The 17,802-nt window shown below is 45.0% G+C and overlaps 1 protein-coding gene across 5 annotated transcripts in view; it reads right to left on the bottom strand.

Annotated features, from left to right (window-relative positions):
• The window catches only part of MEGF6 (multiple EGF like domains 6), a 226,540-nt gene that overhangs the window by 79,636 nt on the left and 129,102 nt on the right, over nt 1–17,802 (bottom strand). Inside the window, exon 1 of one of the 5 annotated variants that reach the window (XM_050931679.1) lies at nt 7,732–7,863. The exons of the other annotated variants lie outside the window; for them this stretch is intronic. Coding sequence (XP_050787636.1) covers nt 7,732–7,861 — 130 coding nt within the window. The 5' untranslated portion in view covers nt 7,862–7,863. Of the gene's footprint in view, nt 1–7,731; nt 7,864–17,802 lie in introns of those variants that run through there. 5 annotated transcript variants of the gene reach the window in all.

Raw genomic sequence — 17,802 nt, 5'->3', positions numbered from 1 at the left:
TGTGCCATTCTGGAGTCCTGCATTGTCGCTTCTACAGCCGCGTGAACATACTCACACAGACGTGGACTGCAGAGCTGTGAAACGGCAGGACATTTTCCATTCTTGTCTTGAATATTTTGCCGAAAGAGGTTCAGCATTGTGACCACCCTGGCAATAACTTAAATTTAACAGGTAGGCATCACCTTCATGGTGCACTGCACTGCATTTGACTGGAGATCTTTCTTCAGAAATGGTGGCAGTGGAGCCTGGAGGATGCAGTGCAGCTTTTAAACCATATATTGGAGCATGATATAATCCAATGGTTCTTCAATTCCTGCAGGTGGCTTTTCTCTTATCTCCTCCGCACTGCCTGACTATCACTTTTTTCCAGACATAGTTGCTACAAGGAAGGTACAGAATTGAGATTGGAGCCTAGGAGAGGAGCTGTGTAGGGGCAGATCTCCATTCAACAATATGAAAAAGTTTGAGACCCACTGGCATTAGGTGCACAATGTGTGTGTGCGAATGCACACGTACCTTGCTGCCATGTAACAGACAGACTCAGACCTACAAGTATTTGGGAATGTTGTGCCATCCATATGATGGTCAAGGAATAAGCATCATGCTAGTGACTGCTAAAAGGAATGGTCCTTTAGTTCAAGCAGCAATAGTCTACGTACCTGACTCACTGAGCACTTTCCTCAAACTAGGTAAAATTCTCTGATTAATTGTTAATCCTTTATTGGTATAGACAGCTGTTCGTACATATATATTACACTTTCCAAAATGTATCTTCAAATATGGTTTGTAACCAAAGAGATTATAATCAACACAGGCAAGACAAAAACACAAGACAATAGCCTAAGTAATGGAGGATGTGAGAAGATGGTGGTGATTAATCGTATTACCCTGACTGAGAGTGATTCCCTGTGTGACTTAAACCAAAATATTTCTCTAACAAGAATTCCCTATCAGAGAGTTTTACTGGAGAGAGGGCAGAAGCAGATTGCAAATTACTGAACCATTTGCACAGAGGCAGTTTCTCTCCTATGAAAGGCTGAGGAGGAGTGAGAGGAGAAGATAAATCCCAGCTGTAAACCCAGGCAGTAGATATGCTTTTGGAGTTTGCTGTATTTGACTAAACATCCAGTGCCAAGTTTTAATCTCTGTGGCAATTAGCCTGGATTACAAAGCAGGGATGCAGGAGGAAAAGTTAATTAAAATCTCTAAAAAGGAGTGCATGTGGGATTGGGCTACTTTATCTTTTCAGTCCCAATTTGTTAAAGTTGATTACAGCAATTATAGGAAATACTGAGACTGAACGGCAGTGGAATTAGCAAAGCAACAAGTTGCAGAATCAGACAGACTGCTAATAGCTCGACGCAGTGCAAATACGCATATTGACCTGGATCAATTGTCCTGCTGTGCAGATTCCCCTTGGAAATCAGTAGCACAGAATGGGACTTGGAGACACTGGAAGAAAAAATAATTGGTCTGTGGTCACTTTTTTCTCATTCTGTTCCCCTCCCACCCACTGGGCAATTTGGAGTTGTTAGGGCTCTGTTATGCCACACATCCATTGTGATAAAGTCTAGGAAAAATACAGCAGGTTCCAACAGTGAGAGAATCACCCAGGGGGCAGCAGGTTTTTCATCTCTCTTTTTTTTTTTGTCTCCTCTCTGCAGGAGCTCCCTTCTGCTCATCCCCCTCCCCATTTGGCTCCCATCACCCTCAGGTTTTCCATCGTCTTCCTGTTTAAGAATACCAAACCATATTTTGCTGCTGATGCTCTCTCTGGTGCTTTGGTCACCACGACGACACACAGGCAATGAGGGGAAAAGAGAAGTTGCTGTTGGCATGTGCCTGGACAGGCTTAGGCTTTCAGTGTCAAGCTGCAGTGTCCAACCGCTACAGCCTGAGGGTCTGAAGATGTTGATTCAGAAGGATCAAGGGATCCCAATTAATACTTTGGGGCAGATCATCCGTCCCACTTGCCTGAGATGGGGCAAATGGAGAGGTAACCACCTGAAAGGCCCCTTCCCAGGATTCTCCCACAGGGTGTGGAGTCCCCCCGGCCCTAGAGCACATGGCATAGAGGAGAAGTGGCCGCACTTGGGCTGGGTCTGGGGGAGAGCATCAGGGAGTTGTAACCAGCTTTTAGTTGTCAGTTTCTCCCTTCCATTTCCCCTAGGCTGCCCTGGGTGGCAGAGGGGACTTGTCCTTCACTAGGCACTGCCCCAGGTTCAGGCAGGGCCAGCTGAGCTCCTGTCCTGGGAGGCTCCCAAAGTCCAGCAGGGAAGCAAGAAGTGCAGCAGCCGGAGGTACTCTCTTCTCCCTCCCCTGCAATGCAAGAAGTGGCCAGTGGGGGAGCTGCTGAACAGCTGCAATTGGGCAGAGCAGCTCCTGGAGCGGCAGGGGAGGCAGCAATGGGACTGATGCAGGTACTTCAGTTCGCCCTCTGCAGGGTGCTGCTCAGGGGCAATACTTCCAATTCGTAATCAAATACACATTTTCTTCTTAATACGGTGGCCCCTGCTTTAGAGCCTCTCTATCCTGACTGTGCTGGGTGGTCTCCTTCACCACGCCTGGCCGATAGGTGGTGCTCTTGAAGAAAACGAAACAATGCTTTCCACTTCTGCGGCACCTTTCACAACGACTGAATCAAACCTCACACAGGTACTTCTATCCTCAGGTACAAAGGGATGCAGTGACTGCGAAGAGGCGTTCAGAAGCATGCTGGCTACACAGGAGAAATCAGTGGCATTACAACTGTGTTGTAAGGACCATTGCTCTCAAGCTGTTGCAGGGAGCTAATCCCGTCCTGCCTGGGCCTGGTCCTTACTCACATGAGTAGAACTGTTGTAGCAGATGAGATTATGCACAGGAGTAAGGGCTGTAGAATGGGGCCCTATGTGCTTTCCAGAAATGTGAAGCAAAAGACCAGCTGTCCACCATACTGATCGTTATCGTCTCATTGTTCCCTCGTGCTCCTCTGTCTGACATTGCCTGGACTCTTGTCTTAAAACGTGACTGTCAGCTCGTTGGAGTAGAGACCGTCTTTTTGTTCAGTGTTTGTACAACACCCAGCACAACAGGCTCCTGGTCCATGACTTCGGCTTCTAGGCACTATTACAGTAATACAAATAATAAACAACAACAGGAGACTCCCAGCCACCAGCATCCCACCCAATATTCACAATACAGCCCAGACAGATTTGCTTTTGGAACAGGATCTTATTTTTTTCTCTTCATAACCCTCCTCCTTCAATTTGGTTCCAGGCCCAGGAAGAAACACCAACGAATCTGGCAGATCCATCGAGGTGAGCAAGCCAGCCATCTCCAGCCCTTGGGGAAATGATGAGAGAGAACTTTGCTTTTCAGTGGAAGCACTAAAGCCACCATAGAGCTGGGGTCACTCTGGAGCCCAAACTATTCATGTGACGAAGAGGTTAAAACTGCTCTTCAATCTCTATCCCCATCCTGTAAGAAAACAGCAACACTCGCTATTGCCATTTCATAATATTTAATCTGTTTAAACACAGATGCAAAATGGAGTTATTTAACCAAAAGAGGCTCCCAAATTCAGAGTCAAGTCACTTGCTGTGTCCTTAACTCACCTTTGTTTTGCCTCAAAGCAACACAATTGGGAGAGTCAGCCCAGCTCTTCCCTGGCTCACATTTCAGTCTAATCAAGGGACTGATGATTATCATGCATTACTCAGAATGGAACACAGGTGCTCATAACAGGCAGGCATCAGGCTCTCCTCTCATTGTAACCTCTCCTCCTCTCAGACCCCTCTCCTCATTGTTACTTTACAGATGTGCTCTGTGCCATTTTGACTGTACAGCTCGTCTATCCACGGAAGTGGCCTGTAACGGGCCATGTACACCCCGGCACCGTATAAAACACAGGAATACACACAGCATTACAGGCTGGTGGAAAAGCAGGATGTTGCCCCAAGGAACTCTCAGTCTCATTGAGATCAATTGGTATAAACAAAAACAAACAACTGTGTTATGTATTGTATTGCATTTCTGTCCATGTTATATGCATTTATGTGAGATCTATCCCTCTGCAAGGTCACAACATAGGTCCACAAAAGAAAACACACTGGATATTAACATAAGAATAGATACCACAACTAATCTGTTTTACCAATAATGAAAGGATCTCAGAGGGAACCTTTGGTACTGGAAGGCATAACCCTACATCAACACTTTATAAAGAAGTAACTCAGTATAAGGCCTGTGTTACAGAAGCATTACAGAATACGTTTGCCAGAAGCAAATATAATTAATATATTAAGGTGCCAGCCATAGGCATGTACTATATTGAAATGCCTGCTTGCTGCCCTTCTCTAGCTGCATGACAACAGTTCGATGTATTTATGGAGATGTGCATTGCACAGAACCCTAGCACTGAAGAGGCAAAAAGGTCAGTGCAGCCCAAGTTTAACCAATGCATGTGGCTGCAAAAATACAGAGCTCAAAGAGACAAGACGACAGACCCAGGACTCATGGACCAAAGGGAAGAAGTGCAGTCAATGAAACAGGGTCACCAAAGAAAACTACCATTGTACTGTATCAAACATACCATTATCAATGGACTGCTGACCATGTGCTCTGCCCTACCATGTGGGAGGACTGGATTTGTTTGTGCTTCTAATTCAGCCAGTGCTGTCCTGGAGCTGCAGGAACTCCCTAACAGCAACACTTTGCACTGCTATAGAGACTTTCATCCAACAATCTCAAGGTCCTTTGCGTGTATGAAGCCAACCTTGCATCTCCCAGTGGGGTCAGCATCACACAGATTGGGATGTCCATTGGATAGGTGGGTACACAGTAGATAGGTGAGACATTTGGTGGTCGTACTTCATGCGAACTTCCTTTAAATCTGGTTCAGTTGACACCTTTTGAGATTTTATTTCCATTTTAGGTCCCCAAACTCAAAAACAAATTGAGCCAAAATGATGTGTTTTCACAGGGTTTCCATAAATTAGTCCAAACACATTCAAAACTAGGCCCAATCACCATCTGTACTGATGTAGGAAGAAAGCAGCAGCACTGGATGGTTTAACCAATGCATCTTGGAGGATTGGTTCAGAAACCTAGATCCTATTCCAGACCCAGGGTCATCTCTTGGGCAGAAAAAGCCTAATTCATGCCAACAAAAATCTGCAATATCTTTAAGTGATCTAGTCTTCACACCTCCACCAGTATTAAACTCACAACTTTGTCAGATATACCATTTGAATACTTCATGCTGGAGTAGGCCAATAATTCACTTCTCTTTAGAAGGAGACCAGGGAGAGATTTTTATTTTCTATTCACTACTTCTCTGCTCTCCTTCTTCTTGGAAATCTTCTCTCTTGGATATTTCCCTACTACAAAAGGGTGCCAGACAGAATCTCTTCAAAGAAAGAAATATTTGGCTTACTTGCTATATTCTGTCCTAATAGAGAATATGTCTGGCTCTCTAACCCACCCTTTGTCTGTAAAACAAAAGAAAAAAAGCCACACAAGAGGGATTTAAGGTTTTCAGATAAACCAATTGAAAAATGGTCCTTATATTGTTATATGAACGAGGCTTCTTCTGCAGCTGTGGAAGTCTTTATCTGGGGAACAGTAGCCAAAGGGACAGGACTGCTTGGTATCTTGACTGGCAGCTTAGAACTACTTTCCTGAACCTAAGAGCAGCAGCTCTATAGTGAAGGACCATCAGAGAGACTGGGCCAGACTCAGATCTCACACTAATGTAAATCAGGGTAGCGCCACATCCATAGGTCGACATGTTTGTGAAACTGGTGTAAGTGGGATCAGAATCAGGTAAGGCCCGGCTTGACAAAGCCCTGGCTGGGATGATTTAGTTGGGGTTGGTCCTGCTTTGAGCAGGGAATTAGACTAGATGACCTTCTGAGGTCTCTTCCAACCCTAATCTTCTATGATTCTAAGTGATATAATAAAAAAGAAAGGAGCAGGTAAGCCAATTTTTTATTGGATTTTAAGCATCCTGTGAATCCTTGTTATACTGGAGCCTTGGATTTGGGTGTGAAACTTGACCTCAGGTGCCACAGACACAACCTTTATCTTTTGAAGGGAGAGTCTGAACTTGTGAAAGCTGATAAACTGATGAAGTGGGATGGAGACATTCCACATGATGTGAGTTTGAAAACAAACAGCTGGTCTATAAAAAGAAAGGAGTAACACACCCAATTTTTAAAGGTGTGTGGCATCTAGCAAACACGCTAGTATCACCTCCACGAACAGCAGCTTGTGGCCATTATTCATCGGTTTTAGCTTGTGCTGAGATATTGCATTCTTTCCTATTTATATGACTCACAAATGTCAATGGTTACAAGCTTTTGGTGGACTGTGGACTCCACATATTCTCTGTCATTTCCTGAATTTTCAGACAGTCTCAACCTTTATCGCCCAGTAAGTCAGCTGAACATACAGTCAGGGAGAGACATGTGCAGGAGTGCACACACAGCTCCCCACATAAATCCAGTCACCTCAGCTTAGGAAGCAAGAGTTCTCTCACTGCTCCCCAAACATTTCACAATTAGAACCAGTACACACACACACCAACAGGCATGGGACCATTTCTGATTAGTGTCCAGTGGAGAATTTTTGAAGAACACAATCATTTCCTAATTATCTCAGCCAAGCGACTAGTCAGATTCAGCCCTGGTGCCAGAATGTACCTCTCACTGGCACCAACATCAGGGCAGAATTTGGCCCTCCATTCCTTGTTAGTCCAGGGGATGGAAACAGGGGGGAGCTAATAATTCGCTTTTGTGCACATCTGGATCTGTGCCCAACACCAGCTGTCACTACTATTTTAGCACTTGCATTACTCAGATCAGCAGAACAGAAGACTAAATGTTACATTACAGCAGCAGAATGTTCTTAATGTTTATAACCACATAAGATGTGATGTGACTCTCAATTGCAACTGCTTGACTTTGCCAGGAAATATCCACACAGCAGCAGGCTCGACACAAAGAGGTTAGGAATTTGTTTTTAACAAAGACACTAATAAGTCTGGACCCTTAAATTCAGAGATGTAATCAGCTGTGCTTCCCAGTCTGTGACTGTCCTCTCAGCACTCACATATGTGAAAACAGCAGCTATGCTCCTTACTTCTTTTCTCTAATTACTGCTAGAAAAATAAAAACTCTAAGAGCATTTTCCATTACATGTAATGACACTGAATAACACAGAGACACATGACTGTACATGGTCTCATCGTGCACTAGTCAGACAACACCGACATGCTTGATCAACCTATCAGTCAGAAAACCAGCATTTTACCATTTACTTTGCTGCCCTGAGTGATACCCCTTTGGAGTCTGCAAAACTCCGATCAGCACAACCCATGACAAAATACTAATTTATTTTAACATGCTTGTTGCACAGCAGCTACGTAACTTTATGGAATTTCTTTTACTTCAGTTGCTATAAAGTAAGCCTCTCTGCCAAGAATGACTTTTCAGAATAATAAATCCATTCAAGCAGGAATATGTCTATAATGCTGAAAATTTACACCAAAACACAATCAGATGGGCAATCAGGTCACTGATGTGTGATTTCAGTAGTTGTCAGGATGGCAGTCACTCCTTATACTGCAGTTACCTGCCTCCAAGCTATCAATAAAGAAAAAAAAACATTTTTAACTCATACAGGTTCATTGTTCAACAATGTGCCTGTCTAGAGCATCCCTGTAACTGTGAATATACCAGGGATACATACCTCGCCTCATCTCAACTCCATAACCAGCATGTCCCACATAACAGGGGTAACAGCTTCTCCAGAGATAGCGGTAGCGAACGCCAGCAGCAACTGGGATGCCACCAAAAAGGCCAATGCACCAGAGCACCATCCAAAAAAGTCTCTGGTCCTCTCCCATGGTGAAAAGCCAACAAGAATAAAAAGCCAGAAAACAGGATTCCAGAGCAAATTAAAGAGGAAATACTGTCAAGCTACAAAATGGGAGGAAAACCCTTAAATTCAAATAAAACCACCCCAGAACGTGTCTGTCACCTACAGGGCAAGCTGCACACAGAGCCAAGCTGCCCTGCAAAGACTCTCACGCACAATGTGCCATGGTAATAACAGCACTGCTTCCTAACAACAGATGTCATTTGGGAACAAGCTTTCTTAAGAGCCCTACTACACCCCTTCCTTTTTATATTCTCAACTTTCGACCAGCCCCCTGCAGGTAAAGGCCAAACCCAGCAGAAGTGTCTCCACCCTTACATTCATTCACTCTCTCCTCCCTCCCCTGCTCTGCTTTTTCTTCTTCTATGCTGAGCCAGAATTTGTGCGTGACATCACATTCCTCCCCAAACCACACAAACTGAAAGAAACCAAAAAATTCCTGGCTGGCAGCTCTGGAGCATTATTGGGAAGCTGGGTTTGGTCCAAGCCGGAATTCTATAATTGGCCTTGTTAGCAAAAAAAGAAAATAGAAGACTTGGGGCGAAATGCATCGGGGGGGGCGGGGAAGGGGCTTTAAATCAACTGCACATTTTGGAAAAATCCTGCCTCGACACTACTAGTGAAGGTAGAGCAAAATATCCCAAGACACTCACACACTGTGGAACAAGAAGAGCGGTTTCCCTTCTAGGAGCAAAAACCCTGACAAAACAAAACAACAAGAGTTCATTTGGGTGCCTAAAATAGGCTATCAATTAGTACATAATTACGTCCCTGTTGCTGTGGCTTTACAGCACAGTTTATGTTAAAATGAAACATCAACCAGACTAAGCAACAGCTGCCCCTATCAACCAGCCCAACCTCCATAGTCTTAACCCAAATTCAAGCAAATGCTGGCCAAAAAGAGGAGTCCTGCACATTGCACTGAACTCTGTTCTTAGCAGAAAGTGGGAGCGACTAAATTCCAGAGATGGGGACTCTTCACCCGGAACGTCTTGTCTCCAGTTCTCTAGTATTCAGCTCTAGAGACTGGTGTTGGCAGCACTTCAGCTGACATCATGCATCTATACAGCTAAAGCAGGTATTTGGGAACCACATGCAAAATTCAGTGTCATAATTTAGATGTACAGATTATTATGATCATGTGCATATATTGTTAGGGCTTTTCTTAATAGACAATAGGTTCATGACTAGAACTGTGTGAATAGTGCAAAAAAAGATTCTACTATTAGTGGTTCAAAAATTTTAATGAATTCACTGATTGTCTTTGCTTCTTTATGTTTGCTGTTTCCCAGCCGGAACATTCACTGAAAGAAAATGAAAATTGAAGAATATTTGCAGGAAGTGAATTCTGAATTTGTATTCATGAACATTCCACCAGAAAACTGATGCTAAGAAATATAACACATCCAGTTAGGAAACAGAAACACATTAAGTGTCAAATCAAAATATTTTGGGTTAACTTGTTAGTCAAACAGACTGCTTGCAAACAAGCTATAAACCTCATTATTTGATGCATGCATTCAGCAAATAATTTGGAATAATGAATATATTTGAAAAATAATCACAATCTGCTTGCAGACAATTCCCAGAGAGGTAAAAATTAGTGAATTAAATAAACAATTCCTTACAAGTTATTTGGCCTGCTCTGTTCCTGACTGATGCACAGGAATATATTTCCTGTTTTTCAAATGGAAAATAAAGAACTACAGAGTGCTGCCTGTGTGAGCAAGAAACACAATTATACACTGTTCAGTACTGGATAACATTACAAATGAAACTTTGCATAAAAGTAACACTGAAAAGTATTTTAATGGCTCAGAGAATTAAGATTCTGAGCCAGACTGAGAGTTCTGCAAAAGCAATTGCTTGTGTTTTGGTGGACATCACATTTGCAGGCAAATATATAACTATGCATGCAAATACGGTAAATGCTCATGCAATGGTCAGTTAATTCAAATAATCATCTCTGTGTACAACTACTGTAATGGCATTTGTAATCCCGATACTGTATCTGCACACACAGCCTGGGCACACAAATGGACAATTGAAGGCAGCGAAAAGTCCTGTGGCACCTTATAGACTAACAGACGTATTGGACCATGAGCTTTCGTGGGTGAATACCCACTTTGTCGGATGCAAATGGACAATTGTTTCTGCAATACTCAAAATTTGTCAGGCATAGCCTTTCCCTTCTAGGTCATTGGCACTAACAATCAAAAATTACTATCTTACAACTGTTCTATGACCAGTATGAAATGAACTGGTGGTCTCAGACCAGCTCCTAAGCTCCTCCAGGTCATGACAGACACTATTTGGTGCTCTTGTCTGAGCAGAGAGGTCAGGAGTTAAATAGGTAATAGACTTTACTCTTATCTCTAGAGGCTGTTCCTCCAGCTATGGGATGAAGCACGTGGTTGGGGGAGTTGGAAGCTAAAATTGCCACTATCTGGGCTGTACCCAAGGGTTACACAAACTGTCCCAAGTCTGTCACATGACTGGCAAACATTAGTTTGGGCTTTGCTAGCTTACGTTGCATTACTCCTGTGACCAGGACATTATATAGACCAGTCATATTAGGGGCTGGAGATCACAAAGTTAGGTTTTCAATAAGCATTCAGAATGACGCTCACAAATGGATTCTTTATGTTACTCTACACCTAGGAGCCCTAGTCACAGATCAGAATCTCATAGTACTAGAGCGTTGTACAAATGCAGCAAAAACAGGTTCCCCTGCCCCAAGAGCTTACAATCTAAACACGAGACAAGAGATAACAGGTGGATACAGACAGCCTGATGAGGAGTACAAGGAAAGAATGTGACAAGACTGGTCAACGTGATTGGCAACCTAACCATTCTTAAGCTTTGTATAGGCATCACTGCAAAGGAGTGTTTCAAGGAGCGATTTGAAGGAGGATCGTCAGGTAGCTTTGAGGGTATTTACAGGTAGCTCCTCCCAGGCACAAGGGGCAGCATGGGAGAAAGCACAAAGATGCTTGTTTGAACAAACGCCAACATATTGTGCACCACCCTGTATACAGAGTACCACACCATGAGCCATTTGCCATTCTAAGCTACTCCACGTGTGAAAGGCATCTTTGGGCATTACTGAAAAGGGCTGTATGCAGACACTGATTTACTGAGTCTTCCCTTGGACTGAGACACGTGTATGTGTACACACATGCTCGCACGGGCCTGTGTGTGGTGGGAGCCTGTGTGTATGTGCTTTGTGAGAGGGCATGTCTGTGTGCTATGATCAGCATGTATTGTGCATGTGTGGCTGTGTGCATTATGAGTTGCATGTACCTAGTGTGGATATGCGAATGTTTGCATGTGTGTGTGGGAGAGAGAACATTAGGTTCTGTTAAAAACAAACCAAGGTTAGTTCTTTTGAATCTAGATGCCAGCTGAAGAATGAAAAACTTGCAAACTGTTCCCACATAGTACAGTCTTACTAATGCAATAATACAAATATAATCGCTCTTGGAATGCTTAAAAAGCATTAATAATACTTACAATTCATTTCTGGAAGCCTAGGAATCTCTGCTAATCTCCTCACAGATTTTTTTTATTTTACAGCAAACAAAACCATTTTTTCCAAATGTTTGTACTGATTGCTTCTGAATAAAGATCACGAAGAAAAAAGATGATCAAAAGCTAATACAAACATTCTATTAATATTAAAAAGAACATAAGCTCATTATGTATTTCATCGGTCTGCTGTTCATGCACAATGCTAAAAAAGATGCCCACAAACTACACCAGCAGGTACCTGAGCCAACATTTACAACCCAAGCAAAACCCTTTTGACTGAATTCTTCTTTTTGCTCATGAAGAAGAATACAGCAAGACTTGGGTATGTCTACATCTACAATTTTGCAGCGCTGGTTGTTACAGCTGTATTAGTACAGCTGTATAGGGCCAGCGCTGCAGAGTGGCCACACTTACAGCAACCAGCGCTGCAAGTGGTGTTAGATGTGGCCACGCTGCAGCGCTGTTGCACACCGCGGGGAAGGAGACCTGCTTGGAGGGGGGGTCGGGGAACGCCAGAGCAAACCGCGGGGAAGGAGACCTGCTTGGAGGGGGGGTCGGGGAACGCCAGAGCACACCGCGGGGAAGGAGACCTGCTTGGAGGGGGGGTCGGGTAACGCCAGAGCACACTGCGGGGAAGGAGACCTGCTTGGAGGGCAGTGGAGTTTGCTTGATTACCGGAGAGGTTTCCTCAGGTATGCTGGGATACCTGCTTATTCCACAGAGGTCAACAAAAACGCTGGTGAGTGTCTACACCTGATGACCAGCGCTGGTGATCCAGCGCTGGATCCTCTACACCCGAGGCACGACCGGGTGTACGGCCAGCGCTGCAAACAGGGAGTTGCAGCGCTGGTAATGCCCTGCAGGTGTGTACACATCCTAAGTTGCAGCGCTGTAACCCTCTCACCAGCGCTGCAACTTTGTAGTGTAGACAAGGCCTTTGATATTAAGATAATTCCTCAGAGCTTTACACTGTCCCCTGGTATTCCACTGACGCCATTGGAAGCTGTACATCTGAATGTTGGTCCCTAACTGCCGTAACAAACACAGTACATGTTGACAGACAGGATTCTTTTTTCCAAGAGATGGCTGCATTGATCTGTTAGTACTATGCTGTTACAGCTTTTAAGTCAATGTTGTGCTGGTGAAAGGTACCACTATTTACCTGCACAATAGGTACAACACAGTCAGCCACAAAGCAGGCTTCCAAGTCCTACCACCCCTACGCCCAAAATTTGCCTCAGCACATCCCTGGAGGGAACAGTTGGTGAGAGAAGAGTTCCGTCTCCATGACCCATTAAATCTTTTATTTACAGACTTTTCCATGGCACTCCCCTCCATGGCACCCCAGCACCTGGCAAATATGATTCACCCTCATACCAGGGTAGGGCATTATTACTATTCATGTTTTACAAGTGGGCAACTCAGGGACTGAGGTGGTGAAGTGACCAACACAAGGTTAAATGGAAAACTGAGCCCCCATCTCCTGAGTACCAGGCCAGATAGCTAACCACAAAACCATCCTTCTTTCTTAGCCTCTCTGCTCACACCGACATCGAGGGTGGCAGTTAATGCTAATGGTGATTCATTTGTTTTGGGGTGTAGGTTGGACTTGCATGGCGAGCAGATAGTTCTCAAACCACATTTTATCTAAAGTGGATTAGAACGGGTGGCTGAGAATCCTGACCCCTGCCAAGATGTCTGCTGCACCCTAACTGGTACTGCCACGAATCCTCTCAGAGTGGCCTTAAAAGGTCAGCATGGCACTAGGGGCGTTTAATTCATACTTTAAGACTACATAATCCCAAAGATTAAACAGCAAGTGAAGAACACAGGACAAAGGATATGGACGTATCGCTCACCTATAACCCAGCAGAACTTACCACCACTACACTGACAAGGTAACAGATCCCAGAAAACACAGCTCCAATCCAATGTGGACTGCAATCTTTAGCGATGAAGTACAAAGCCTCCCAGCCTGTGACTGACTTCAAATGAAGAACCCTCCCTTTCCCATCTGACCCCCAACCAGGATCCCTCCCACTGTCACCAGTGAGTGGTGAAGCCTTCAGCCATCTGACACCAGAATCATGGCCTTATCCCCCGGCAGGAATGACATGAAATCAACATCCTCTTCCTCCTCCCATGGGACTGATACTTAGCTAACCAACTGATGGCTCTCCCATTCTGCAAGTGACACTTGACCAACAGCTCTCAAAGCCTGTGACTGAAAACACGGTATGAAATGGTTGGGGAGACATTCTCCGTATATTAAAAATGAGAGTTCCATATTTTGGTTCTTTACCCTACACGGACTGTCCTAGAGAGCAAAAGCTATGGGAGAACACCCTATATTTGGTGTCTCCAAAGCTTTCGGTCCTCCTGTGACCCGAACTGAAAACAAGAGAGCAGAGAGTGCGGCTAAGACATACTGTTTCTCTAGTAACCACTCAGGTAAAGAAACTTTACTGGGCCTTTCTTTTTATTAATCCAATGAAATATTTCTAAATTAAGGCACCGTGTTCAAGCCACACCAATTACCCTAAGAAAGTAATAATGTTATCAATTCCTGTGCTATGGAGGATAGGATCTAAATTTAAAAAAATAGAGGGGTAAGCATAGCTTATTGGATTTTCCAGAAGCCAACTCATAAAACACAATTAGTTTTCTGGAATGTTTCATAACATGGTGCTCACACAAGTGGAAGAGAATAGCGGCTCCTTTTAAAGGTATTATTTGGCCATAGCAAAAGTCCAAATTAAAAGTCGTGGTTTAGACTGTAATGAATATCACTGCATGATGAATATGCAACAGTGTGCAATCCAGGAGGAAAATAGCCTAATGTGATCACAGCGTACTTTCCAAAGGAAGGTGGACTCCAGTCACTTGAGTAGACTGTTCCAAATGTCAGCAGCTGCCTAACCTTCCGTGAACCATTCAGCTCCTGAGAATATTCACTCACTGTAACACATTGCACACTTGTCATTCGTATTCTGAGTTTAAAAGAAACACTCTAACCCAGGAACTTGGGCAGTTACTCTATCAAAGAAGAATGATCTTTCCAGGAAATACATTATTTTTTACAAACAGTCTGAACAAACAAAAGTCAGGTAAAATTGCTGATGTGATGTAGCATGCAAAGTTGTTACAGCACGCCTTTCACTCACACCTCTGATCGCCATGTACACCTCTGGAATGTCTGTTAAAGTCCTAACTGTCCAACACAATTGGAAGAAGCTTACTTGTATGCAATCAATGGAAGTTCGGACCCCAAATACATTGGTGGATTTGGGCCTACATCTTTATCACCTTATGCAATGTACAGATAAACACCTACAACCTTAATTGGAGTACTGAGAATTAACATAATGCTTTTCACCTGCAAAGTGCTTTATAAACATTGACGAATTAATCCTCACAACACTCATCTGAGAGAATTTAATGCCCCATTTTATAGACAAGGAAAATGAGGCACATAGAGGTTAATAAGCTTTCGTTAGAAGGGATCAGAATCAGAGCCAGGATTACAGGTTAGGAGGTCTTGACTCCCAGTCCTGTGTTCAGACCATTCAGAGAGATAGACCAGACAGATGTGCACAGTACTTATAAGTGATGCAATAAATATTTTACCAGCTAAATGAATTAACAAAACCCTTGAAGACCCAATTACCTTGATAGTAAATCTCTACTAAGTAAATGTAAAAGGCAAGGAAGCTAGGACCGTTAACAGAAAATCTATTCTTGGCACTGGCATGGTTAGTCTAAGACAGTGCTTCTCAAAGTTGGGCAACCACTTGTTCAGGAAAAGCCCCTGGCGATCCAGGCTGGTTTGTTTACCTGCCGTGTCCCCAGATTCAGATGATCACGGCTCCCACTGGTCGCAGTTCACTGCTCCAGGCCAATAGGGGCTGCGGCGCGGGCCAGGGCAGTCAGCACATCCCTCGGCTCGCACCACTTCCTGCAGCCCCCAATGGCCTGGAGCACTGAACCACAGCCAGTGGGAGCCGTGATTGGCTGAACTTGGCAACACGGCAGGTAAACAAACCGACCCGGGCCGCCAGGGGCTTTCCATGAGCAAGCGGCGGACCGGCTTTGAGAAGCACTGGTCTAATAGACATATCACAGCACGAATTTCTTTTTAATCTGCTTAGTCACACTTCTCAGTGGAAAGCAAAAATGGCTTTTCTTCCCTTTTCCTTTCCCATTTGAATCCATTGCACCTGACCCTCTTTCCTGGACAAGTTAAGGATGAGGTAAAATAAAAGGCTCATTAATCAACTGTACCAATGATAGCAAATTAAGAAGGCTTGTAAACACAGTGAAACTTTAGATCGAACTGGTGAGTTTCGAAGGCTGGGCAGCATACAACAGCATGAGATGAAAGGTAGATAAATGCAGGCAATAGATAAAACAATCTAACCAGAAATGCTAAATCAGAGCAGGCTGGTCTGAGAACAGCAGTACAGAAAAAGACCTGGGGTGAGATTAATTAGCAAATTTCACATGTAATCCCTGCAGAATGTTCTTGCAATATAAGCAAAAGCTATTCTGGGATGTAACATTGGAATACTGCGTATTTTGTGAGTCCAGAGAAGTTTCTGTATTCCTCAACCTCAGGAAGACCACGGACAGAGTTCTGGGTACAGTTCTGGGAGCCACAACACAGAAAAAGATCTTGACAAACTGGAGTATCCAAAGAAAAGGTACAAAAATAATGACAAGACTAGAGGAGACGCCCTGTAAGGAGAGTCTGAAGGAGTGTGCAAGAGAGAAGAGGCAGCCAAGCAGGGAACATGTGAACAATCCAGGAATTCCCAAGAGGCTACGTTCACTCCAAGAATACTGGGTGTCGTGTAAAGGAGTAGAGTAGAGCTGCTCCTGCATTCCTAAGTGTAGCAGGCATGTTGCATACAGGAGTGACAGAGCAATGGGGCCCCGCAGCTGAAACCCTGCAGGCTGAAGCTGAGAGAGGGCGTACCCACCCCAACCCCCCCGTCTGAAGCCAGGAGCGGCGCAGGACTGAAGCCAGGAGCCCCCGCAACACACCAAATCTCCCAGCTTGGTGTTGGCATTTGTTAACTATAGGAGCACACCAGTTTTGTGCAGGTGCAGGTGCTTCTTCAGTTCAGTGGCAGTGTGGGTGGGACACTTGGAATGTTTCTCAAGCCCCTTTGGGTCCCCTGCATATCCAGCACATTTCCATCTGCAACACTGTCTTGCATGCAGTGACGTAGCATGATGAACTGCTCCAGGTATTCCTGCGTGGGGGGAGGTATCTGACAAGCCAGGGAGAAGGACAAATGGTTTGCAGCTTTACTCCAGTCTCCTAGAAACAATGCTGTGGTCCACTGCAGCGAGGTCAAAGACTCACTGGCGCGGCGCCTCCTGCTGGTCGTCTCAGGAATTAGCTCTCCAGCATACGGAGCACCTCCTACTGGCCGGTGTCTCGCCTGCCGCTGGCCCCCATGTCCCTCCTGGACCCTGGTGCTCTTTACCTCAGGGTTCTGCCCCAGCAGTACCCCCATGCTCTGGGTCTCCCTTCCCAGGAGAACCCCCAACCGTCTAAACCTACCTTGCCTCTGTGGTGACTGCCAGTCATCATCAAACCCCCGCTCGCTGGGGCAGACTGCAGTCTGTCATGGCCACTCATCATTGGCAAGGGGGTAGGACCAGCTGCATCTGCCTATCACCAGGCTGCCCCTCTGCTGCCCCAGGACCTTTGCAGACCTCCACCAAGGCCGGAAGCCTGGGGGTTTCCCAGGCTAGAATGCCCCTGCTCCTCTTGCCCTTCCCCAACACTGCTCTGCTTCAGGTACCTTCCTCTCAGGCAGCCAGGCCTTCCCACTCCAGGGCTAGAGTGAGACTCCTCCAGCTCCTGGCCCGCAGCCTCCTCATCAGGGCCAGCTGGGCCCTGATTGAGCTGCCCCAGCCGTGGCTGCTTCCCCAATCAGCCCAGCTTGGCTGCTTTTAACCCCTGTTCTCCAGGAGTGGGGAAGCTGCCCCACTACACCCACATTTTATTCGCCACAGATAAGTGCTCACTAGAAACAAAACAGTGGTACAAAAGGAACAAATTGTCACCCTTCAAGTCTCAGAGAGGGTAAAGACTGAACGGGCACAGAGCATGAACGCCCCCTTTTACCCCAGAGATGTTCCTTCCAGGTCAGACAGGGAGCACATTGACTAAGTCGGGTGAGAGTAGCTTGCACTGATGCTGCCCCAACTGCATGCTTTTGCTGACTAAAACAGCAGACTCTGGCTCTCGGGGCTGTCAATCTTTAGCCTTTTACAAGTATTACAGTCATTTTCAATGTGCATTGACGAATCAACTGAGGCACATGTCTAAATAGGTAA

This window comes from Gopherus flavomarginatus, chromosome 21 (assembly GCF_025201925.1).
Source record: "Gopherus flavomarginatus isolate rGopFla2 chromosome 21, rGopFla2.mat.asm, whole genome shotgun sequence".
Classification (NCBI taxonomy): domain Eukaryota; kingdom Metazoa; phylum Chordata; order Testudines; family Testudinidae; genus Gopherus; species Gopherus flavomarginatus.
Note: the sequence above shows the minus strand (reverse complement) of the source record. Positions and strands in the feature narration are given on the sequence as shown.